Here is a 24881-nt window from a genome sequence, read left to right as displayed (position 1 = left end):
TGTGCCTCCAGTGGCACCTTGGGATCTTAACGTGGTGTTGAGTTTCCTGAAATCCCACTGGTTTGAACCACTCAAAACGGTGGAGTTGAAATATTTCACGTGGAAGGTGGTCATGCTATTAGCCTTGGCTTCGGCTAGGCGTGTGTCAGAGTTGGCGGCTTTGTCACATAAAAGCCCCTATCTGGTTTTCCATGTGGATAGAGCAGAATTGCGGACCCGTCCACAATTTCTGCCGAAAGTGGTTTCATCCTTTCATATTAACCAACCTATTGTGGTGCCTATGGCTACTACTGACTTGGAGGATTCCGAGTTACTTGATGTGGTCAGGGCTTTGAAGGTTTATGTAGCCAGAACGGCTAGGTTCAGGAAAACAGAGTCTTTGTTTATACTGTATGCTTCCAACAAGCTTGGTGCTCCTGCTTCAAAGCAAACTATTGCTCGCTGGATCTGTAACACGATTCAGCAGGCTCATTCTGCGGCTGGATTGCCGCTGCCAAAATCAGTTAAGGCCCATTCCACTAGGAAGGTGGGCTCTTCTTGGGCGGCTGCCCGAGGGGTCTCGGCATTACAGCTTTGCCGAGCGGCTACTTGGTCAGGTTCAAACACTTTTGCAAAGTTCTACAAGTTTGATACCCTGGCTGAGGAGGACCTTGTGTTTGCTCAATCGGTGCTGCAGAGTCATCCGCACTCTCCCGCCTGTTTGGGAGCTTTGGTATAATCCCCATGGTCCTTACAAAGTCCCCAGCATCCACTAGGACGTTGGAGAAAATAAGATTTTACTTACCGGTAAATCTATTTCTCGTAGTCCGTAGTGGATGCTGGGCGCCCGTCCCAAGTGCGGACTTCTTCTGCAATACTTGTATATAGTTATTGCTTCAATAAGGGTTAAGTTATGGTTGCATCAGGGTTTGACCTGATGCTCTGTTATTTGTCATACTGTTAACTGGTTGTTATCACATGTTATACGGTGTGATTGGTGTGGCTGGTATGAATCTTGCCCTGGATTACCAAAATCCTTTCCTTGTACTGTCAGCTCTTCTGGGCACAGTTTCTCTAACTGAGGTCTGGAGGAGGGGCATAGAGGGAGGAGCCAGTGCACACCAGAACCTAAATTCTTTCTTAAAGTGCCCATGTCTCCTGCGGAGCCCGTCTATCCCATGGTCCTTAGGAAGTCCCCAGCATCCACTACGGACTACGAGAAATAGATTTACCGGTAAGTAAAATCTTATTTTCTCTTGCGTCCTAGAGGATGCTGGGAACTCCGTAAGGACCATGGGGTATAGACAGGCTCCGCAGGAGACATGGGCACTCTAAAGACTTTAGATGGGTGTGCACTGGCTCCTCCCTCTATGCCCCTCCTCCAGACCTCAGTTAGATCCTGTGCCCAGAGGAGACTGGGTGCACTGCAGGGGAGCTCTACTGAGTTTCTCTGAAAAAGACTTTTGTTAGGTTTTTTATTTTCAGGGAGCACTGCTGGCTACAGGCTCCCTGCATCGTGGGACTGAGGGGAGAGAAGCAGACCTACTTAAATGATAGGCTCTGCTTCTTAGGCTACTGGACACCATTAGCTCCAGAGGGTTGGAACGCAGGTCTCATCCTCTCTGTTAGTCCCAGAGCCGCGCCGCCGTCCTCACAGAGCCGGAAGATAGAAGCCGGGTGAGTATAAGACGAAAGATGACTTCAAAGGCGGCAGAAGACTTCAGATCTTCACTGAGGTACCGCGCAGCGGTAACGCTGCGCGCCACTGCTCCCACATTCACACACACTGTCTGCGGGTGCAGGGCGCAGGGGGGGCGCCCTGGGCAGCAATAATAAACCTCAAGGCACACTGGCTGACATATATACTGCGGAGGCAGTATATTAAATAAACCCCCGCCAGTATAAAGAATTTGAGCGGGACCGAAGCCTGCCGTTGAGGGGGCGGAGCTTGATCCTCCAGCACTAACCAGCGCCATTTTCTCCGCAGCATGCTGCAGAAAAGCTGCTCCCCGGACTCTCCCCTGCTGAACACAAGTACAGAGGGCAAAAAGGAGGGAGGGGGGGGCACATTTATTTGACGCAGTGAGTGTATTATTGATATATAAAGCGCTGTACAGACTGGGATTTTGTTCCAGTGTCCAGTGACGCTGGGTGTGTGCTGGCATACTCTCTCCAAAGGGCCTTATTGGGGGACTGTATATGTATGTGTATGTGTGTGTGTGTGTGTGTGTGTATGTATATATATATATATATATATGTGTGTATATATATATATATATGTATATATATGTGTGTGTGTATGTATGTATGTATGTATATGTATATATATATATATATATATATATATATATATATAATATGTGTGTGTGTGTGTGTGTATATATATATATATCTATCTATCCCAGTGTGTGTGGGTGTGTCGGTACGTGTGTGTCGACATGTCTGAAGCGGAAGGCTCGTCTAAGGAGGAGGCAGAGCAGATGATTGTGGTGTCTCCGTCGGCACAGTCGACACCTGATTGGATGGATATGTGGAATGTTTTAAATGCAAATGTGTCTTTATTACATTAAAGATTGGACAAAGCAGAGTCCAGAGAAAAAGCAGGGAGTCAATCCATGGCTTTGACTGTGTCACAAGGCCCTTCTGGGTCTCATAAACGTCCCCTGTCCCAGGTAGCAGACACTGATACCGACACGGATTCTGACTCCAGTGTCGACTACGATGATGCGAGGTTACACCCAAGGGTGGCCAAAAGTATTCATTATATGATTATTGCAATAAAAGATGTTTTACATATCACAGAGGACCCCTTGGTGCCTGACACGAGGGTATGCATGTTTAAGGAGAAGAAAACTGAGGTAACCTTTCCCCCATCTCATGAGCTGAACGCTTTATTTGAAAAAGCTTGGGAAACTCCAGACAAGAAACTGCAGATTCCCAAGAGAATTCTTTATGGCGTATCCTTTCCCCGCACAGGACAGGTTACGGTGGGAATCCTCGCCCAGGGTGGACAAGGCTTTGACGCGCTTGTCCAAAAAGGTGGCGCTATCGTCTTCAGACACGGCAGCCCTCAAGGATCCTGCGGATTGCAGACAGGAGACTACCTTAAAATCAATTTATACACACACGGGGGCCTTGCTCAGACCAGCAGTAGCGTCGGCATGGGTATGTAGCGCAATAGCAGCATGGGCAGATAACTTGTCATCTGACATTGACACCCTAGATAAGGATAGCATTTTATTGACCTTGTGTCATATAAAAGATGCAGCGTTATATATGAGAGACGCTGCGAGAGACGTTGGGCTGTTGGGTTCAAGAGCCAATGCCATGGCAATTTCTGCTAGGCAAGCCCTGTGGACCCGCCAATGGATGGGTGATACCGATTCAAAGAGACATATAGAAACTTTGCCTTACAAAGGTGAGGTTTTATTTGGGGAGGGCCTCGCGGACCTGGTTTCCACAGTTACCGTGGGTAAATCTTCTTCTTTTTTGCCTTATGTTCAACCACAGCAAAAGAAAACACCACAATATCAGATGCAGTCCTTTCGGTCGCTTAAGTCCAGAAGGGGCCGGGGCTCTTCCTTCCTCGCCAGAGGTAAGGGTAGAGGGAAAAGAATGCCTGCTACAGCTAGTTCCCAGGAACAGAAGTCCTCCCCGGCTTCTACAAAATCCACTGCATGACGCTGGGGCTCCACTGCGGGAGTCCGCGCCGGTGGGGGCACGTCTTCGACTCTTCAGTCAGATCTGGGTTCTGTCAGATGTGGATCCTTGGGCGATAGAAATTGTATCCCAAGGCTACAAACTGGAATTCGAAGAAGTGCCTCCTCGCCGATTTTTCAAGGTTGCTTTGCCAGCCTCTCCCCCAGAGAGGAAAATAGTTATAGCTGCGATACAAAAGCTGTGTCAACAGCAAGTGATTATCAAGGTTCCCCTAGTGCAACAGGGGAAGAGGTACTATTCAACTCTATTTGTGGTCCCGAAACCGGATGACTCGGTCAGACCCATTCTGAATCTAAAATCCCTAAACCTGTATCTAAAAAAGTTCAAATTCAAGATGGAATCTCTCTGGGCAGTGATTTCCAGCCTGGAAGGGAGGGATTTTATGGTGTCACTAGACATAAAGGATGCATACCTTCATGTCCCCATATATCCCCCTCATCAGGCGTACCAGAGATTCGCTGTACAGGACTGTCATTACCAGTTTCAGACGTGCCGTTTGGGCTTTCCACGGCCCTGAGGATTTTCACCAAGGTAATGGCGGAAATGATGGTGCTCCTACGCAGGCAAGGAGTCACAATTATCCCATACTTAGACGATCTCCTGATAAAAGCGAGATCGAGAGATCAGTTGCTGAAAAGCGTGTCACTCTCCCTGAGAGTGCTGCAGCAACACGGCTGGATCCTAAATCTGCCAAAATCGCAGTTGATTCCAACGACTCTGCTATCATTTTTAGGCATGATTCTGGACACAGAAAAGAAGAGGGTTTTTCTCCCAACGGAAAAAGCCCAGGAACTTCAGAGCATGGTCAGAGACCTGTTAAAGCCAAAAAGAGTGTCAGTTCATCAATGCAGTCGAGTACTGGGAAAAATGGTGGTGGCCTACGAGGCCATACCCTTCGGCAGGTTCCATGCGAGGACATTTCAGTGGGACCTTCTGGACAAATGGTCGGGGTCCCATCTACAAATACATCAGATAAGACTGTCCCCCAGGGCCAGGGTGTCTCTCCTGTGGTGGCTGCAGAGTGCTCACCTTCTAGAGGGTCGCAGGTTCGGCATTCAAGACTGGGTTCTGGTAACCACGGACGCGAGCCTCCGAGGATGGGGAGCAGTCCCACAAGGAAGAAATTTTCAGGGACTGTGGTCGAGCCAGGAGGCTTGTCTACATATCAACGTGCTGGAATTTAAGGGCCATATACAACAGCCTACGACAAGCGGAGACTCTTCTTCGCGACCTACCTGTTCTGATTCAATCAGGCAACGTCACAGCAGTAGCTCATGTAAACCGCCAAGGCGGGACAAGGAGCAGAGTTGCAATGGCGGAAGCCACCAGGATTCTCCGCTGGGCGGAAAATCACGTAAACACGCTGTCAGCAGTCTTCATTCCGGGAGTGGACAACTGGGAAGCAGACTTCCTCAGCAGGCACGACCTCCATCCAGGAGAGTGGGGTCTTCATCAAGAAGTTTTTGCAGAGATAACAAGTCGTTGGGGGCTTCCTCAAATAGACATGATGGCGTCACGCCTCAACAAGAAACTTCGGAGGTATTGTTCCAGGTCAAGGGACCCCCAGGCCGTAGCGGTAGACGCCCTGGTGACACCATGGATGATTCCGTCAGTCTATGTCTTTCCTCCTCTACCACTCACCTCAAAAATACTGAGAATCATAAGATGAAAAAGAGTCCAGACAATACTCATTGTTCCAGATTGGCCTCGAAGGGCCTGGTATTCAGATCTTCAGGAAATGCTCACAGAAGATCCATGGCCTCTTCCACTCAGGGAGGACCTGTTGCAGCAGGGGCCCTGCGTGTTCCAAGACTTACCGCGGTTACGTTTGACGGCATGGCGGTTGAACGCCAAATCCTAGCTAGGAAAGGTATTCCGGGGGAGGTAATCCCTACTCTGATAAGAGCTAGGAAGGAGGTGACGGCGAAACATTATCACCGTATCTGGAGGAAATATGTATCTTGGTGTGAAGCCAAGAATGCTCCTACGGTAGATTTTCACTTAAGCCGTTTTCTCCACTTTCTGCAGACAGGAGTGGATATGGGCCTAAAGTTAGGCTCTATTAAGGTACAGATTTCGGCCCTGTCAATATTCTTTCAGAAGGAATTGGCTTCTCTCCCAGAAGTCCAGACTTTTTTAAAGGGAGTGCTGCACATCCAGCCTCCTTTTGTGCCCCCAGTGACACCATGGGACCTTAACATGGTGTTATAGTTCCTTAAGTCACACTGGTTTGAACCTCTTCAAACAGTGGAGTTGAAATTTCTAACTTGGAAAGTGGTCATGTTGTTAGCCTTGGCATCTGCGAGGCGGGTGTCCGAATTGGCGGCTTTGTCTCACAAGAGCCCCTATCTGATTTTCCATGTGGATAGAGCAGAGTTGAGGACTCGTCCTCAATTTCTGCCTAAGGTGATTTCATATGAACCAACCTATTGTGGTGCCTGTGGCTACGGGGGACTTGGAGGAATCCAAGTCTCTTGATGTAGTCAGGGCCTTAAAGGTTTATGTAGCCAGGACGGCTCGGGTTAGGAAAACAGAGGCACTGTTTGTCCTGTATGCAGCCAACAAGGTTGGCTCCCCTGCTTCTAAGCAGACTATTGCCCGCTGGATCTGTAACACGATTCAGCAGGCTCATTCTACGGCTGGATTGCCGGTACCAAATTCGGTAAAGGCCCATTCAAGTAGGAAGGTGGGCTCTTCTTGGGCGCCTGCCCGAGGTGTCTCGGCGCGGCTACTTGGTCGGGGTCAAACACTTTTGCTAAATTCTACAAGTTTGATACCTTGGCTGCGGAGGGCCTCATGTTTGCTCAATCGGTGCTGCAGAGTCATCCGCACTCTCCCACCCGGTCTGGAGCTTTGGTATAATCCCCATGGTCCTTACGGAGTCCCCAGCATCCTCTAGGACGTAAGAGAAAATAAGATTTTAAACCTATTGGTAAATCTTTTTCTCCTAGTCCGTAGAGGATGCTGGGTGCCCGTCCCAGTGCGGACAAAATTCTGCAAGACTTGTATATAGTTATTGCTTACATAAGGGTTATGTTACAGTTTTCATCAGTCTCTGGCTGATGCTGTTTTGTTTCATACTGTTAACTGGTTCGTATGTTCCAAGTTGTATGGTGTGGGCTGGTATGTATCTTGGCCCTTAGATTAACAAAAATCCTTTCCTCGTACTGTCCGTCTACTCTGGGCACAGTTCTTTAACTGAGGTCTGGAGGAGGGGCATAGAGGGAGGAGCCAGTGCACACCCATACTAAAAGTTCTTTATAGGTGCCCATGTCTCCTGTGGAGCCCGTCTATACCCCATGGTCCTTACGGAGTCCCCAGCATCCTGTACAGACTAGGAGAAAAAGATTTACCGGTAGGTTTAAAATCTTTTCTCTTGCGGGGGTGTTGATCGTTGGGTTGACAGTAACAAGGTCAACAGTCATTATGTCAACACTGTCAGGTTGACATGGTAAAAGGGCGAAGTGAGTTTTTTTTTTTCTCTTGCGTCCTAGAGGATGCTGTGGTCCACATTAGTACCATGGGGTATAGACTGGTCCATTAGGAGCTATGGACACTTTAAGAGATCAATAGTGTGAGCTGGCTCCTCCCTCTATGCCCCTCCTACCAGACTCAGTCTAGAAACTGCGCCCGAGGAGACGGACATACTTCGAGAGAAGGAAATACACAAATAGTGGTGAGATTCACACCAGCTCACACTTACAACAAAACGAAAGTCACGCTAACCAACTTGGAACAATTCAGCAACGGCTGAACTAACAAACTGAACCATGTAACAATGCAGGAAAATGAACTACTGGGCGGGCGCCCAGCATCGTCTACGGACTACGAGAAAAGGAATTACCGGTAGGTAATTAAAATCCTATTTTCTCTTACGTCATAGAGGATGCTGGGGTCCACATACAATTCAGACTCCCGAACCTGCGGCCTTTGAGTAGGTGAGACATTTGTAGCCACCAGAGGAGCGAAATTCTGGCTTTCGGCGACAGGAGTATCCGCCGGTGCATGTGAAGGTGTGATCCCGACAAATTGTCCAGGAGATCCAGTTGGAAGAACCTTGCATGGAAACTTCCGTACTGAAGAGCCTCGTAGGAGGTAGCCATCTTCCCCAGAAGACTAATGCACTGATGAACCGATAGCCTGGCCGGTTTCAGGAGTTCCCGGACCATTGATTGGATCACCAACGCTTTCTCCACCAGTAGAAACACCCTCTGTACTTCCGTATAGAGTATCATTCCCAGGAAGGGCAGTCTCTTTGTCGGCTCCAAATCTGACTTTGGAAGGTTCAGGCTCCACCCATGCTCTACGGACTACGAGAAAAGGATTTACTGTAATTACAAATCAATTTTTTTTTAAAATAGGGATTCTTCGTGAAGTGACCGGGAACCCCAATTAGTGCACCCTGTCCCCTTACATGGCTCGCTTTGCTCAACATTCTTTGGGCAAGGTGCTTTGCTGCGCTTGGTACATGTTACCATTCCCAATCGTAGTCCACGTGGATCATAAACTATGAAAAAGTAATAAAAAAAACGCATGTTGACCTTTCCATGTGTCGACCTAGTGACCAAGACAACTAATTGTGGTCGGCGTAAGTCGACCTAAATACCGTATACCCTCTTGCAGGTATAATACATTTTCCCCCGAGTACGTACATAGGTGGTCATTCCGAGTTGATCGCAGCCAGCAACTTTTTGCTGCTGCTGCGATCAACTAGTACACGCCTATGGGGGAGTGTCTTTTAGCTTAGCAGGGCTGCGATCGCTTGTGCAGCCCTGCTAAGCTAAAAAATGTTCAAGCAGAAGACCAGCCCTATACTTAACCTGTGCGATGATCCCTGCGATGCTGAAGCTGCATCTGACGTCAGACATCCGCCCCCCGTTGTTCTGGACACGTCTGCGTTTTCCATACCACTCCCTGAAAACGGCAGCCAAAGATCCGGATCCGCCCTGGAACGTCTTCTTCCTGTCAATCTTCTTTGCGGTCGGCTCTGCGACCGCCTCCTTCGGTAGATGCGACGTAACCCAGCGACCCCTGTCGCTGGGCAACGTCGCGCACGTGCACTGCGGCCGCCGCGCATGCACATTTCGTACCCGTTTGCACCGCAGCGATAAACCGCTGCTTGCGAACGGTTCTGAATGACCCCCCTAGTGCATTTCACAAGTACCCTTTCTACCAGAGTTTTAGCCAGGGTTTGTGGCTTGAATCGGGACTCAACTATTTGTGAACTGACCCAGGTGTTCCGTGTCCGTGATTATACTTGTTACCAGGGTTATTCCCAGTGAACTACCCCAGTTGCCTTTTGTCTGAAAAGCATGACCAGGGTGATGTATAAAAAGGAGTTCATAGGCGGGGACAGTAGCGCATGGAGATGACATCAACTCCAAGCATCCACTGTCAGACGTAAGACACTGGTCCGGTGTGAACGGCGACCCGGGTCTGTCACCCAGGTGTGAAATGGGGTAAGTACTGAAACCTGTGCTTCAACCTGTGCTTTGTGTCCAGGGTCCGAGCCGGGTTAAAGCGTGGTTTATGTATGAAAGGGGTATAATAAACAAACAGCAAATATGGATCTGTTGACAGGGTTTTCTTAAGTGTTGACCTTACTGTATGAGCTAAAACTGTCTGGGTGCAAGTCCAAGAACATATTTTGCGTACACCTATTTCTTAGCTATTTTTATACATTTATTTGGTACAGCTATACAATATCATAAATATTTTTAGAAAATGAGAACTTATTTAGAATTGATATACTGCTACTTGTTATCTGGTAGACTTGGGAAATAATAATAATACAATTTTGCATGCAGGTTTTATAATGGACATATTCCAGACATCTACCCCCCTGGAAGATGAGGGTGCCAACTTGTCTGAAACAGCTGACCCAAATAATCTAGATATTGAGGCTTTCTGCCGAAATGACAGTAAGCTCTTCTTTTTTTTTTTTTTTTTACTTTGGAAATATTTTCTTAATTCTAATATATTTTACTTTTGTAAGCACAAATTGCAGAGCCTTAAGATTTAGGGACAATTTGTGAACTAAAGGCCCATACACACTTGACGATAAAATGAGCGGGACGTTAAAGGCCCTCGCTTATCTGTGGAGCATGTATGCTCAATTTCCACTATGGTCGTTACCGACCAGAGACGTCGTTGAATGTGTATGGTGTGAACGACCAACGACCAAGCCACTGTTCACCAGCCCTGTTCCCAGCTCATTATTTTAATAAACTGTTCAGCTTGGATGCTTCAACGATGAATGGTCTTTGGTCGTTGGTCTTTGGTCGTTGGTAGTGTGTATGCTCATGTCGTTTGCTCAGCTGTTCAAGGGAAGTTCAAGGGAAGTCGTTAACGACGTGTGCATCGTCAAGTGTGTATGGGCCTTAAGCCCCAAATACAATGAGTTAAGGCTGACCCTTTATTTATTTATTTATTTTTAACTCTTAAATTACCACTACTTAAAATGTATGACACTTCCATTTTAAAATTGTTCAAAAAGTAAAGGTTTTGTTTTTTTTGTGTTATGAAGTGGTTTCTTAAATAAGTCTCCCCTTGCAAAGCCATGGATGAGCTTTCTGTGCTAGTATTCAATAATAAGGACAAATTCATGGAACATTCCTAATAAAGAGACTCGATTTATTACGATTTAGTATGTCACATATTAAACAGGATGAACTGTTTTTCTTGGTCTGTAACCAAAACTGTGTTATTGGCACAACTTCCAATATTACATTTCACACATCGGCTTTTCTCCATTATACCAGTATGTTTTTAAAAAAAATGTTTACATTTTTTTTACGTATATCTCTTTGAGATAAGGTAACCATAACTGCAGTGGTTACCTTAGGTCTGTGACACGTGAAGCTCATCCTGGCATAATGCTGGCTTAAGTTTACTATTAAAAGTTGCTTTATGTTCTATTATGTTTCTAAATATTTACAATCCTTTTTTTTTTTATAGATGATACAAATGCAGGGGGCTTCTTTGGCGTACAAGCAGCCGCTCCTGCAGCGTCCAGCGCCTTCTGTATCTTTGAGGATGATGCAAATAAAGTAAATGGGTAAGTGCCTGCCTAGCTGTCTGTCTGTGGCATTCCTTCATAGTCCTACAGCTAGCCTCAGTATGACTTACGGAGTGTTGGAAGCTTATGGAGTGTTCTGAATAGAGCTATACCACTCTGTGCAGCATTTACTGTTTTGAGCCCCCACTAATCTCTACCTCGGAGGTCTCTGTGCTCACATTCTAGCAGGCAATATAAATGCAGATTCCTGCCAATAACCTTTGCAAATAATATTGCCATTCGTGTTCTGGGAGTGTCCCCACTGCTGTAGTACAGAGACTCGTGTAGTGTTGGAAATAACGCAAATTGTTTTTCTCTTACGTCCTAGAGGATGCTGGGGTCCACATTAGTACCATGGGGTATAGACGGGTCTACTAGGAGCCATTGGCATTAAGAGTTTGAGTGTGGGCTGGCTCCTCCCTCTATGCCCCTCCTACCAGAGAGTTTAGAAAATGTGCCCGGAGGAGCCGGTCACAGCTAGGGGAGCTCTACAGAGCTTCTCTGCTTCGTGGGACTAAGGGGGGGGGGGGGGGGGGACTAGTGTTCTCCCTGCGGGGTCTGAGCCACTATCTCCGCTGACAGGACATTGAGCTCCTGAGGGGATTAAACGTTCCCCGCCACAGGGGATCGCTCACCCCAGCAGCATGCCGCCACCCCTTTACAGAGCCAGAAGATCTGTGGCGAGTTAGTCACTGGCCCACCTAGCAAGCTGGAGGCCGGTGTGAAGATGGCGGCAACAGGGTATGGAGCGCAGTACTAACTGCGCTGCGGGGCTCAGCAGTACATAGTCCGGCGCTGTGAGGGGCGCCCTGAGCCAGCGCCTCCACTGGCCTCCAAGCCTGTCAGGGTCCCAGAAATTCCTCAGGCTAGTATAATCTCCAGAAGAGCAGGAAGACAGCGCCATGAAGAGGGCGGAGCTTCTCCTCAGAGCAGACCCAGCAGCGTTCAGCGCCATTTTCCTGCCTGCAGAAGCGCTGTCAGTGAGAGCTGTCCCTCCAATTCAATTCCAGCTATCTCTTACGGTACCAGGGGTTGTAGAAGGGAGTGGTGGGGGGGGGAGGCTGTAAAGACTGTGTAACCTATTAAGGTGCACAGTCAGCGCTGGTTGGGGGTCTCCCTATACCTTAAAAGCGCTGTGTGTGGGTTGGCTCCAATCTCTGTGTGTCTCATGCCATTCTTGGGGGTGAAACTGTCTGTCCTCCCCTGTGTGTTTGTGGAGTGTCTGTGGTCTCCATTAAGCTATGTCCAGGGACTCTGTGTCATATGCTGCAGAGGATATGTCCTCTCAGGATGATCCCATTACATGTAATCATGATTGCACTGTCCTAGCGCAGATACCAGAAAGGGAGCCGGAATGGTTATCCTCTCTTAAAACTAGGATTTCTCTAACGTCCTAAGTGGATGCTGGGGACTCCGTCAGGACCATGGGGAATAGCGGCTCCGCAGGAGACAGGGCACAAAAATAAAGCTTTAGGATCAGGTGGTGTGTACTGGCTCCTCCCCCTTTGACCCTCCTCCAAGCCTCAGTTAGGTTTTTGTGCCCGTCCGAGCAGGGTGCAATCTAGGTGGCTCTCTTAAAGAGCTGCTTAGAAAAAGTTTTCTAGGTTTTTTATTTTCAGTGAGTCCTGCTGGCAACAGGCTCACTGCATCGAGGGACTTAGGGGAGAGAATTTCAACTCACCTGCGTGCAGGATGGATTGGATTCTTAGGCTACTGGACACCATTAGCTCCAGAGGGAGTCGGAACGCAGGTCTCGCCCTGGGGTTCGTCCCGGAGCCGCGCCGCCGACCCCCCTTACAGATGCTGAAGATTGAAGGTCCGGAAACAGGCGGCAGAAGGCTTTTCAGTCTTCATGAAGGTAGCGCACAGCACTGCAGCTGTGCGCCATTGTTGTCACACACTTCACACCAAGCGGTCACGGAGGGTGCAGGGCGCTGCTGGGGGCGCCCTGGGCAGCAATATTTTATTACCTTAAGGCAAAAGAATACATCACATATAGCCATTAAGGCTATATGTATGTATTTAACCCATGCCACTTATCTAAATCCACGGGAGGAAAGCCCGCCGAAATAGGGGGCGGGGCTTATTCTCCTCAGCACACAGCGCCATTTTCCTGCTCAGCTCCGCTGTGAGGAAGGCTCCCAGGACTCTCCCCTGCACTGCACTACAGAAACAGGGTAAAACAGAGAGGGGGGGCATTTTTTGGCGATATACTGGATATATTTAAGCTGCTATAAGGAACAACACTTATATAAGGTTGTTCCCATATATATTATAGCGCTTGGGTGTGTGCTGGCAAACTCTCCCTCTGTCTCCCCAAAGGGCTAGTGGGGTCCTGTCTTCGATAAGAGCATTCCCTGTGTGTCTGCTGTGTGTCGGTACGTGTGTGTCGACATGTATGAGGACGATGTTGGCGTGGAGGCAGAGCAATTGCCGATAATGGTGATGTCACCCCCCAGGGAGTCGACACCGGAATGGATGGCTTTGTTTATGGAATTACGTGATAATGTCAGCACATTACAAAAATCAGTTGACGACATGAGACGGCCGGCAAACCAGTTAGTACCTGCCCAGGCGTCTCAGACACCGTCAGGGGCTGTAAAGCGCCCTTTACCTCAGTCGGTCGACACAGACCCAGACACAGACACTGAATCTAGTGTCGACGGTGATGAAACAAACGTATTTTCAAGTAGGGCCACACGTTATATGATCACGGCAATGAAGAAGGCTTTGCATATCTCTGATGCTGCAAGTACCACAAAAAGGGGTATTATGTGGGGGGGTGAAAAAACTACCTGTAGTTTTTCCTGAATCAGAGGAATTAAATGATGTATGTGATGAAGCGTGGGTTAACCCAGATAGAAAAATGCTAATTTCAAAAAAGTTATTAGCATTATACCCTTTCCCGCCAGAGGTTAGGGCGCGCTGGGAAACACCCCCTAGGGTGGATAAGGCGCTCACACGCTTATCAAAACAAGTGGCGTTACCGTCTCCGGATACGGCCGCCCTCAAGGATCCAGCAGATAGGAGACTGGAAACTACCCTAAAGAGTATATACACACATACTGGCGTTATACTGCGACCGGCCATCGCCTCAGCCTGGATGTGCAGTGCTGGGGTCGTCTGGTTGGATTCCCTGACTGAAAATATTGATACCCTGGATAGGGACAGTATTTTATTGACTATAGAGCAATTAAAGGATGCTTTCCTTTATATGCGAGATGCGCAGAGAGATATTTGCACTCTGGCATCGAGAGTAAATGCGATGTCCATATCTGCCGGAAGGAGTTTATGGACGCGACAGTGGTCAGGTGATGCGGATTCCAAACGACATATGGAAGTATTGCCGTATAAAGGGGAGGAATTATTTGGCGTCGGTCTATCGGATCTGGTGGCCACGGCAACTGCCGGAAAATCCACCTTTTTACCTCAGACCCCCTCCCAACAGAAAAAGACACCGTCTTTTCAGCCGCAGTCCTTTCGGTCCTATAAGAACAAGCGGACAAAAGGACAGTCATATCTGCCTAGGGGCAGAGGAAGGGGTAAGAGAGGGCAGCAAGCAGCCCCTGCCCAGGAACAGAAGCCCTCCCAGGGTTCTGCAAAGCCCTCAGCATGACGCTGGGGCCTTACAAGCGGACTCAGGAACGGTGGGGGGTCGACTCAAGAATTTCAGCGCACAGTGGGCTTGCTCACAGGTGGACCCCTGGATTCTGCAGGTAGTATCTCAGGGTTACAGGTTGGAATTCGAGAAGTCTCCCCCTCGCCGGTTCCTAAAGTCTGCTTTGCCAATGTCTCCCTCAGACAGGGAGACTGTATTGGAAGCCATTCACAAGCTGTTTGCTCAGCAGGTGATAGTCAAGGTACCCCTCCTACAACAGGGAAAGGGGTATTACTCCACGCTATTTGTGGTACCGAAGCCGGACGGCTCGGTAAGACCTATTCTAAATGTCAGGAACCTCCTAAAACCAGGGACAGTGTCTGTACATCAATGCACAAGAGTCCTGGGAAAGATGGTGGCTTCTTACGAAGCGATTCCATTCGGCAGATTCCACGCACGAACTTTTCAGTGGGATCTGCTGGACAAATGGTCCGGATCGCATCTGCAGATGCATCAGCGGATAACCTTATCGCCACGGACAAGGGTGTCTCTTCTGTGGTGGTTGCAGAGTGCTCATCTGTTAGAGGGCCGCAGATTCGGCATACAGGACTGGGTCCTGGTGACCACGGATGCCAGTCTGAGAGGCTGGGGAGCGGTCACACAAGGAAGAAATTTCCAGGGAGTATGGTCAAGCCTGGAGATGTCTCTTCACATAAATATACTGGAGCTAAGAGCGATTTACAATGCTCTAAGTCTGGCAAAACCCCTGCTTCAGGGTCAGCCGGTGTTGATCCAGTCGGACAACATCACGGCAGTCGCCCACGTAAACAGACAGGGCGGCACAAGAAGCAGGACAGCAATGGCAGAAGCTGCAAGGATTCTTCGCTGGGCGGAAGATCATGTGATAGCACTGTCAGCAGTATTCATTCCGGGAGTGGACAACTGGGAAGCAGACTTCCTCAGCAGACACGATCTACACCCGGGAGAGTGGGGACTTCATCCAGAAGTCTTCCACATGATTGTGAACCGTTGGGAAAAACCAATGGTGGATATGATGGCGTCCCGCCTCAACAAAAAACTGGACAGGTATTGCGCCAGGTCAAGAGATCCTCAGGCAATAGCTGTGGACGCTCTGGTAACACCGTGGGTGTTCCAGTCAGTGTATGTATTCCCTCCTCTGCCTCTCATACCAAAAGTACTGAGAATTATACGGCAGAAGGGAGTAAGAACGATACTAGTGGCTCCGGATTGGCCAAGAAGAACTTGGTACCCGGAACTTCAAGAGATGCTCACGGAGGATCCGTGGCCTCTACCTCTAAGACGGGACCTGCTTCAGCAGGGACCGTGTCTATTCCAAGACTTACCGCGGCTGCGTTTGACGGCATGGCGGTTGAACGCCGAATTCTAAAGGAAAAAGGCATTCCGGAAGAGGTCATTCCTACACTGGTAAAAGCCAGGAAGGAGGTGACTGCACAACATTATCACCGCATTTGGAGAAAATATGTTGCGTGGTGTGAGGCCAGGAAGGCCCCCACGGAGGAATTTCAACTGGGTCGATTCCTACATTTCCTGCAAACAGGATTGTCTATGGGCCTCAAATTGGGGTCCATTAAGGTTCAAATTTCGGCCCTGTCGATTTTCTTCCAGAAAGAATTGGCTTCAGTTCCTGAAGTCCAGACTTTTGTAAAAGGAGTACTACATATACAGCCCCCGGTTGTGCCCCCAGTGGCACCGTGGGATCTTAATGTAGTCTTGGATTTTCTCAAATCCCATTGGTTTGAGCCGCTCAAATCGGTGGAGCTGAAGTATCTCACATGGAAAGTAACCATGCTACTGGCCCTGGCTTCAGCCAGGAGAGTATCAGAATTGGCGGCTTTATCATATAAGAGCCCATATCTGATTTTCCATACGGACAGGGCAGAACTGCGGACGCGTCCTCATTTTCTGCCTAAGGTGGTGTCAGCGTTTCACCTGAACCAGCCTATTGTGGTGCCTGCGGCTACTAACGAGTTGGAGGATTCCAAGTTGTTGGACGTGGTCCGGGCATTGAAAATATATATTTCAAGAACGGCGGGAGTCAGAAAGTCTGACTCACTGCTTATATTGTATGCACCCAACAAGATGGGTGCTCCTGCTTCTAAGCAGACGATTGCTCGTTGGATTTGTAGCACAATTCAACTTGCACATTCTGTGGCAGGCTTGCCACAACCTAAATCTGTCAAGGCCCATTCCACAAGGAAAGTGGGCTCATCCTGGGCGGCTGCCCGGGGAGTCTCGGCATTACAACTCTGCCGAGCTGCTACTTGGTCAGGGGCAAATACGTTTGCAAAATTCTACAAATTTGATACCCTGGCTGAGGAGGACCTTGAGTTCTCTCATTCGGTGCTGCAGAGTCATCTGCACTCTCCCTCCCGTTTGGGAGCTTTGGTATAATCCCCATGGTCCTGACGGAGTCCCCAGCATCCACTTAGGACGTTAGAGAAAATAAGAATTTACTTACCGATAATTCTATTTCTCGTAGTCCGTAGTGGATGCTGGGCGCCCATCCCAAGTGCGGATTGTCTGCAATACTTGTACATAGTTATTGTTACAAAAAAATCGGGTTGTTATTTGTTGTGAGCCGTCTGTTCAGAGGCTCCTACGTTTGTCATACTGTTAACTGGGTTCAGATCACAAGTTATACGGTGTGATTGGTGTGGCTGGTATGAGTCTTACCCGGGGTTCAATATCCTTCCTTATTGTGTACGCTCGTCCGGGCACAGTATCCTAACTGAGGCTTGGAGGAGGGTCATAGGGGGAGGAGCCAGTACACACCACCTGATCCTAAAGCTTTATTTTTGTGCCCTGTCTCCTGCGGAGCCGCTATTCCCCATGGTCCTGACGGAGTCCCCAGCATCCACTACGGACTACGAGAAATAGAATTATCGGTAAGTAAATTCTTATTTTCTCAGATTTCTACTAGGGTGGCACAGAATGAATCTGCAACTGAGGTTTTACAGAACTCTATGGCAGTTTGGCCCGGTTCTGTTACCTCTGGACCCCCTACTGTATGTTCCCACAAACATGCTCTTGCCCAGTTTATGCAAGATGATACTGATTCTGACACGGCAGACTGTGAGGGGGATGTTCTGCGGGGGCGGCATCTCTTGCAAAAGGGGTGCAGTTGATGTTAGAGGCCATTAGAGATGTGTTGAATATTGCTGATACAACACCTGAGCAGGTTGAGGAGGCTTACTTCACTGACAATAAGAAAGCCTCGCTAACCTTCCCTGCGTCTAAAGAATGAAATCCTATTTCTCTTTCATCCATCTGGGGGACGCTGCGCCGTTACTTGTGGGGTTAGAGGTGTGTGGTTGTGGAGTTTGGCACAGAACTATTAGAATCTAACTCCTCCCCCCTCTAACCCCTCCCATCTCCTTCCTGCCTAGCCAGTACCTCAGTCTTAGTTTTGTGCCTGTGGAGTACAGACACAGTTCTTTTCTTTCTCCTTAGATAGTGAGGTTTTTATTATTTTTAGACTTTTCTGAAGTACCTAGTCCCTGTTTACGGGTGGCAGGTACTGCTGGAGTGGATTTAGTTAGTTTTGTTCCACTCTGCACTGCCGCTGGAGGCCACCACACTCCGGTCACTGGGACCTCGTTTTACTCTACACAGGATGCGGCAGGGATAAGGTACACAGCCACAATCTGTCACTGACAGTATTGGGCTGTCCGCTCTATTACTATATATATTTGTACCTTTGTCAGCCTCCCTATACACTACTACCACGCGCGCCCCCCTCCCCCTTCCACCTTCTCTCCTCCAACACGGGACTCGTTCCGGGGCTGGACAGTCAACTTTATTTGGGGGTTTACTGTCAGGGGCTGTGGTAGTGATACTGCTCAGGGGCCGGGAGAGTGGTGTCGCGCTCCCCGGGGCTTCCATTCAGTTGCCGTACAAGCCACAAGCCGCTCTGTACAGCGGCTCGCGGGAGAGACTGACTTCCGGTTAGTAGTCTCTCCCTGTAAGCAGCCGCGGCTTTTACATAATTGTACAGGGACGGCTTCCCGCCCTGCTCTGCAGCTCGCGCGCTCCCCTCCAGCGTACAGAGGGCTCCGGGCGCCATCTTCTTCTACTGCTGACAGGGGACGCTGTGCTGCGCAACACGGAGAGAAGTTTCTATAAGAAACAACAGCACTTCTCACTTTGTCTTCTCAAATGGGGATAAGCTAACTGCAAGTATATTTGTGGTTTTTTTGTTTCTCTAGCCATAGTGTGAGCTAATAGTCATCACCTTAGGTGTCACTAGCATTATGGGTTCACTGCTAGGTCACTGTTATAGGGGATTTATAGTGCATTTATAGTCCTATTAAAGATTGGTTTATTTTTCTTGTTCAAGGGACACTACCCTCCATTTCTGAATTGCGTCAGTCTAGATCGGTGACTGAGTCCGGTCAGACTCGGGTGGAGCCTCTGTGGGCTCAGATTATGGGCAAGACGGATTATGGGCGGACGCGGATACCCTCTGTGCTTCATGCTCTGGTGCATCTGTGGTGGACCAACAGAGAGGTTCCGTGGATCAGACTATGTCTTCTAGGCCAGGAACATCCGGTGTGGACTCAAAATCTGGACAGATGTCTTGCTGATTTAACTCAATCCCTAAACAAGTTTGTAAACTCTGCCGGCAGTTCTTCTGCTACAAAAAAAAAAAAAAAACCCGACACAGACGTTGCCCGCTATAACTTTCTGGGGGAGGAGTTGGAGTAATTCCCGTTGGAGAATGGGGAACTAGATAGGATGAGGTTTCGGTCTGGGAGGATGATTTTTCTGCTAGCTTAGGTGTTAGATAGACACCATCCTTCAGACTCTTAATAACAGGGATATTTTAAAAGAAGCCCTGACTTAAGCCGGATTCCCGTTTCCAAGCCTTTTGCAGAGGAGGCTATGAGATTTTGGGAAACAGCCCAAAAGGTAGACGCTCCCATTTCACATTTAGCAGGAGCTACGGTTATTTCTTCTATACTGTCTGTGACGTTGAAAGATCCTACAGATGGGAAGATTGATACAATGCCTAAATCTGTTTTCTTTATCACAATTCTAGCTGGCGCTTGGGTCCTCGAGGCCGCAGACGACTGACTAGCACAGGTCATAACTGGAATGCAGTCTGACGATCCATCGGACATTCAATTAGCAGAACAGATTTCGGAAGCTCTTACTTATGTGGGTAAGACCTTGGTTGATCCTACAATCCCGTATTTCTGCCTTGACCGTGACAGGAAGACGGTCTCTTTGGCTTCGGGTTTGGAATGCCGATTTTGACTCCAAACAGACCTCTTTGGCGGTACCCTTTAAAGGTGAGTTCTCTTGGGGTCGGAATCAAGAAGATTATTTCAGATACTACAGGAGGGCAAGAGCCCTTTCTTCCAGTTGCTCCAACGAAACCGAATGCTATAAGGTTTCGGTCCTTTCGTATACAAGGAAAAAGGTAGTTTCCATTCCTTTCGTGTTTTTTCCAGATACCCACGAAGAGAGGCATTCAGAGGTAGAAGTAAACCTGCCGACAAACCTACTGCATGACTGTTCAGGATCTCCGGAGGGATCAGTGATGGTTGGGGCTCGGTTACTACAGTTCAAAGAAGTGTGGCTCCTGTCGAAACCAGATCGGTGGGTGACGGAGGTCATATCCAGAGGATATCTGTTAGATCTCGAGGAACCAGTCCCATATCGTGTGTTCATCACTCCTCTTCCAAGCGGTCCCTCCAGACGTCGAGCTCTTCGTCATGCAACAGCCACTCTTTTATGAAATGAAGAAATTCTTCTAGTTCTCGCTCAGCAGAGGGGTCGGGGATTTTACTCGTGGACAACCTGGACGGTTCATTTCAACCCAAAAGTTCAAGATGGAATCCATCCGCTTGATTATCGTCACCATGGAACCAAGGTGATATTTGGCCTCTTAAGACATAAGACGCCTATCTGCTTGTCTCTATTTGGACGGGCCATCAATCTCTTCTGAGATTCGCAGTCGGCCTTGACATTTTCAGTTCAGGCTCTTCCCTTGGGTCTATTCACGACTCCTCGGGTATTCACAAAGGTCATGGGCCATGTGCTGGCAGTTTTGCAGTGTCAGGGAGTCGTCATGACTATATATTTGGATGATCTGTTGATCAAGGCCCCGTCAGAGTTAATTCTTCACAAGAGCTTGCGTTTCACAAGAGAGACTCTACAGTCATTGGGATGAATAATAAATTGTTCGAAGTCTTCTTTGCTTCTTTCCCAGAAAATGATGTTTCTGGGACATTTATTCGACGCCAACAACCAGAAAGTGGTTCTTCCTTAGGACAAGATTCAGGACATACAGTCCAGAATTCGAGCATGGCTGCATTTACCGGTGGTTTCGGTTCTCCGGTGCATGCAGGTATTAGGCAAGATGGTGGCAACCTTCGAGGCAGTTCCATATGCCAAGTTTCATGCTCGACCCCCTTCAGGCTCCGGTTTCTCAACTGTTGGACTCTGATAGGGCCTCATTTCGAAATGCAGCTGGTCCGCTTGTCTATACAGAATCATCAGTCGCGTCGCTGGTGGCTTCACAGTTCCAATGTGACCAAAAGCTGTTCCTTTCACAATTTGGTCTTGGGTGATGGTCACTACAGACGCCAGCCTCAGAGGTTGGGGGCAGTGTTTCAGACTCATCAATTCCAGGGCTCTGGACTAGTCAACAGTCAAAGTTGCAGATCAACATCTCACAGTTGAGGACAATCCGGTGGGCGCTTCTTCGGATTCGAACCATGGTTCAGGGTCATCCAGTGCGGATTCAGTCCGACAACGCCACGGCAGTGGCTTACATAAACAAGCAAGGCGGCACTCGAGGCTACTCCGCAAGGAAAGAATTCTCACAGGGGCGGAACATTGGGTTCCGACCATATCCGCGATTCACATTCCAGGAATCGAGAACTGGGAAGCGGTTTCTTAAGCCGTCACACAGTGCTTCCGGAAGAGTGGGAGTTTCACCAGGAGGTGTTTCTGACTCTAGTAGCCCGGTGGGGGATGCCCGATGTAGATCGGATGGCGTCTCGCCTCAACAACAAACTTCCTCTCTACGGGTCGTGTACTCAGGACCCTCCAGCAGTTCTAATCGATGCACTGTCAGCGCCGTGGCACTTTCAACTGGGATATGTGTGTCCACCGTTGCCATTGTTTCCACGTCTGCTTCAACGCATTCAGAGAGACGGTCTTCCTATCATCCTGGTGGCCCCAGATTGGCCACGCTGACAGTGGTACACTCTTCTGCGCAAGATGGTCATCAAGGAGCCATTCCGACTCCCTCTGCGACCAGATCTTCTGATTCTGGGACCATGTCACCACCCAGGTTTGGTCGGCTGGCTTTGACGGCTTGGTTTTTTAATCCAACTTTTAAGGGAAAAGAGGTTTTTTTCTCGCTCTGTTGGGTAAACGATGATTTAGGCTAAAAAGCCAGTGACTTATGGAATTTACCACAGAGTGTGGCGTATTACATTGCTTGGTGTGAAAAGAGTGGTTTAACACCGGATTTGTTTAGAGTCCCTCGTTTGTTACCCTTCCTTCGGGAGGGTCTCAATAAAGGTCTGAGACTTTCTTCACTGGAGGGTCAAGTTTCTGCCTTGTCGGTTCTTTTTCAAATCTATCATTCCAGAAGTTCAGACGTTCCTTCAGGGAAGTTCTTCGGATTCAGCCACCTTTTGTTCCTCCGGTTCCTCTCTGGGAATGTCACTTAGTCCTTACGGCTCTTCAGAAGTCTCCATTTGATACCTTTGGAATCTGTAGAATAGCGGTATCTAACGTTAAAAAAGTTGTTTTCCTATTGGCAATTGCCTCCGCAAGACGAGGATCTCAATTGGCAGCTTTTTCCCTTTTTTATTGCAGACCACCCTTGTTGGTGTTTCATGATGACCGGGTGGTTCTGCGAACAAGACCGTCCTTCCAGCGTTTAATCCTTCTCCTTCCGTGGAGGATCCCCATTTGGTTCTTTTAGATATGCTTAGGGCCTTACGGTTTAATTATCTCGTACGGATCATATCTGTCGTACGGATGCATTGTTGGTTTTTAATTGATGCGTCCAAACGAGATTGGCCGGCTTCCAAGAACACAGTGGCTCGTTGGGTGACTTCGACCATCAAACAGTCTTCTGATGTTTCAGTTCCTGACTCAATTCCAGCTCATTCGAGTTGGAGCTTCTTGGGCTGCTCGCGGGGGTGCATCTATTGAGCAGCTGTGTAGGGCGACGACCTGGTCGTCTGTGCATACGTTTAAAAAAAATAAAAAAAATTTTTTTACCGTTTTCATACCTTTGGTTTGGAGACTGCCTCTGTTGGGCGTCAGATGTTACGGACGGCTATGCCGTCTACTTCTCCCTCCTCTCATTAGCTTGCTTTGGGAAATCCCACAAGTAACGGCGCAGCGTCCCCCAGATGGATGAAAGAGAAATAGGGATTTTTGTTTACTTACCGTAAAATCTCTTTCTCTGATTCCATCTGGGGGACGCTGCGATCCCTCCCATATGTTTGTCTGGTTTAACCAGTTAATTCTTTTCGGTCTATCTCCTTTGGCTTGGCTAAACGTTAACTGAGGTACTGGCTAGGCAGGAAGGAGATGGGAGGGGTTAGAGGGGGGAGGAGTTAGATTCTAATAGTTCTGTGCCAAACTCCACAACCACACACCTCTAACCCCACAAGTAACGGCGCAGCGTCCCCCAGATGGAATCAGAGAAAGAGATTTTACGGTAAGTAAACAAAAATCCCTATATTTGAGAAAGCATGGGAAAACACGGAGAAAAAATTCCAGATCCCTAGGAGGGTTCTGGTTGCTTTCCCCTTCCCTGAGGAGGATAGGAAAAAATGGGAAAACCCACCGATTGTTGACGCGTCTGTATCCAGACTCTCAAAAAAGGTGGTTTTACCTGTTCCAGGATCTACCGCCTTAAAAGTGCCGGCTGATCGTAAAATCAACACTACGCTCAAATCCATACAGACTGCTTCGGGGGCGATACTACGTCCTACTGTTGCCTGTGCATGGATTTCCAAAGCTATAATAAAGTGGTCAGGCACGTTGTTTGAGGATTTGCATACAATGGATAAAAGTGATGTTGAATTGTTTTTACGTAACATTCAGGATTCTGCAGGATTTATGGTGGAATCCATGAAAGACCTGGGTTCCATGGCTGCTTGGATATCTTCCATGTCTGTCTCAGCTTGTAGGGGACTTTGGCTGCGCTAGTGGTCTGCCGACGCGGAATCCAGGAGAGGTGTGGAGACCCTACCCTACACAGGTCAGGCTCTCTTTGGGGAAGCGTTTGATGCGTGGATTTCCACGGCTAGAGCGGGTAAGTCTCCTTTTCTTCCCTCAGCTGCACCTGCTATGAAGAAACCCTTTTCTTCAGCTGCATCTCAGTCCTTTCGGACTGCCAAAACAAGAAAGGCCAAGCTGTCTAACACCTTCTTTAGAGGAGGTCGGCCAAGATCCAAGAAACCTGCTGCGGCGGGTTCACAGGAACAGAAAAAACCTACTTTGGGTACGCCAAAGTCCTCAGCATGACGGTGGACCGTGCGGCCTGGAGGTGGGACCGTTGGGGGCGAGACTCAGGCCTTTCAGTCACGTCTGGGTGTCGTCCGGTCTGGATCCCTGGGTGCAAGATATTGTGTCCCAGGGGTACAGGCTGGAATTTCAAGATCTCCCTCCTCACCGGTCCTTCAAATCAGGCTTGCCAACTTTGCTGGCAGACAGGACTATCCTACAGGAAGCCATCCAGAAGTTGGTGGAGGCACAGGTTATTGTACCAGTTCCTCCCCATATGCAAAACAAAGGTTACTATTCGAACCTTTTCGTGGTACCGAAACCGGATGGTTCGGTCAGGCCCATTCTGAACTTAAAATCGCTAAACCCCTGAGGGAGTTCAAGTTCAAAATGGAGTCTCTAAGGGCGGTGATATCAGGTCTGGAGGAGGGGGAATTCCTGGTATCCCTGGATATCAAGGATGCGTACCCCCACATTCCAATTTGGCAGCCCCATTAGGCTTATCTCTGATTTGCACTGTTAGACAGTCACTTTCAGTTCCAGGCACTGCCATTCGGTCTCTCCACAGCACCGAGGGTGTTCACCTAGGTGATGGCAGAGATGATGGTTCTCCTGCGCAGGCATGGTGTGAACATAATTCCGTATCTGGACGATCTGCTGATACAGGCAGATTCAACGGAGAAGTTGTTGCAGTTCATTGCTGTGACGACTCGACTGCTCGGGATCACTGTTGGATCCTGAACCTTCCAAAATGGCATTTGGAGCCGACAAGGAGGATGATCCTCGACACGGAAGTGCAGAGGGTGTTAATTCCACTGGAGAAAGTGTTAGTGATACAATCCATGGTCCGGGATGTCTTGAAGCCTGCCTGGGTATCGGTTCATCAGTGCATTTGTTTTCTGTGGAAGATGGTTGCCTCCTATGAGGCTCTGCAGTTCGGAAGATTCCATGCTCAACCCTTCCAGCTGGATCTCCTAGACAAATGGTCGGGATCTCATCTTC

General features: G+C 48.6%; 1 protein-coding gene across 4 annotated transcripts in view; it reads left to right on the top strand.

Moving 5' to 3' along the window:
* The window catches only part of BUB1 (BUB1 mitotic checkpoint serine/threonine kinase), a 139151-nt gene that overhangs the window by 64481 nt on the left and 49789 nt on the right, over positions 1-24881 (top strand). For all 4 annotated transcript variants that reach the window (XM_063918086.1, XM_063918084.1, XM_063918085.1 and 1 more), the window contains exons 13-14: positions 9507-9620; positions 10657-10756. In XM_063918086.1, coding sequence (XP_063774156.1) covers positions 9507-9620; positions 10657-10756 — 214 coding nt within the window. The remainder of the gene's footprint in view (positions 1-9506; positions 9621-10656; positions 10757-24881) is intronic.

This window comes from Pseudophryne corroboree, chromosome 4 (genome assembly GCF_028390025.1).
Source record: "Pseudophryne corroboree isolate aPseCor3 chromosome 4, aPseCor3.hap2, whole genome shotgun sequence".
Lineage (NCBI taxonomy): Eukaryota > Metazoa > Chordata > Amphibia > Anura > Myobatrachidae > Pseudophryne > Pseudophryne corroboree.
Note: the sequence above shows the minus strand (reverse complement) of the source record. Positions and strands in the feature narration are given on the sequence as shown.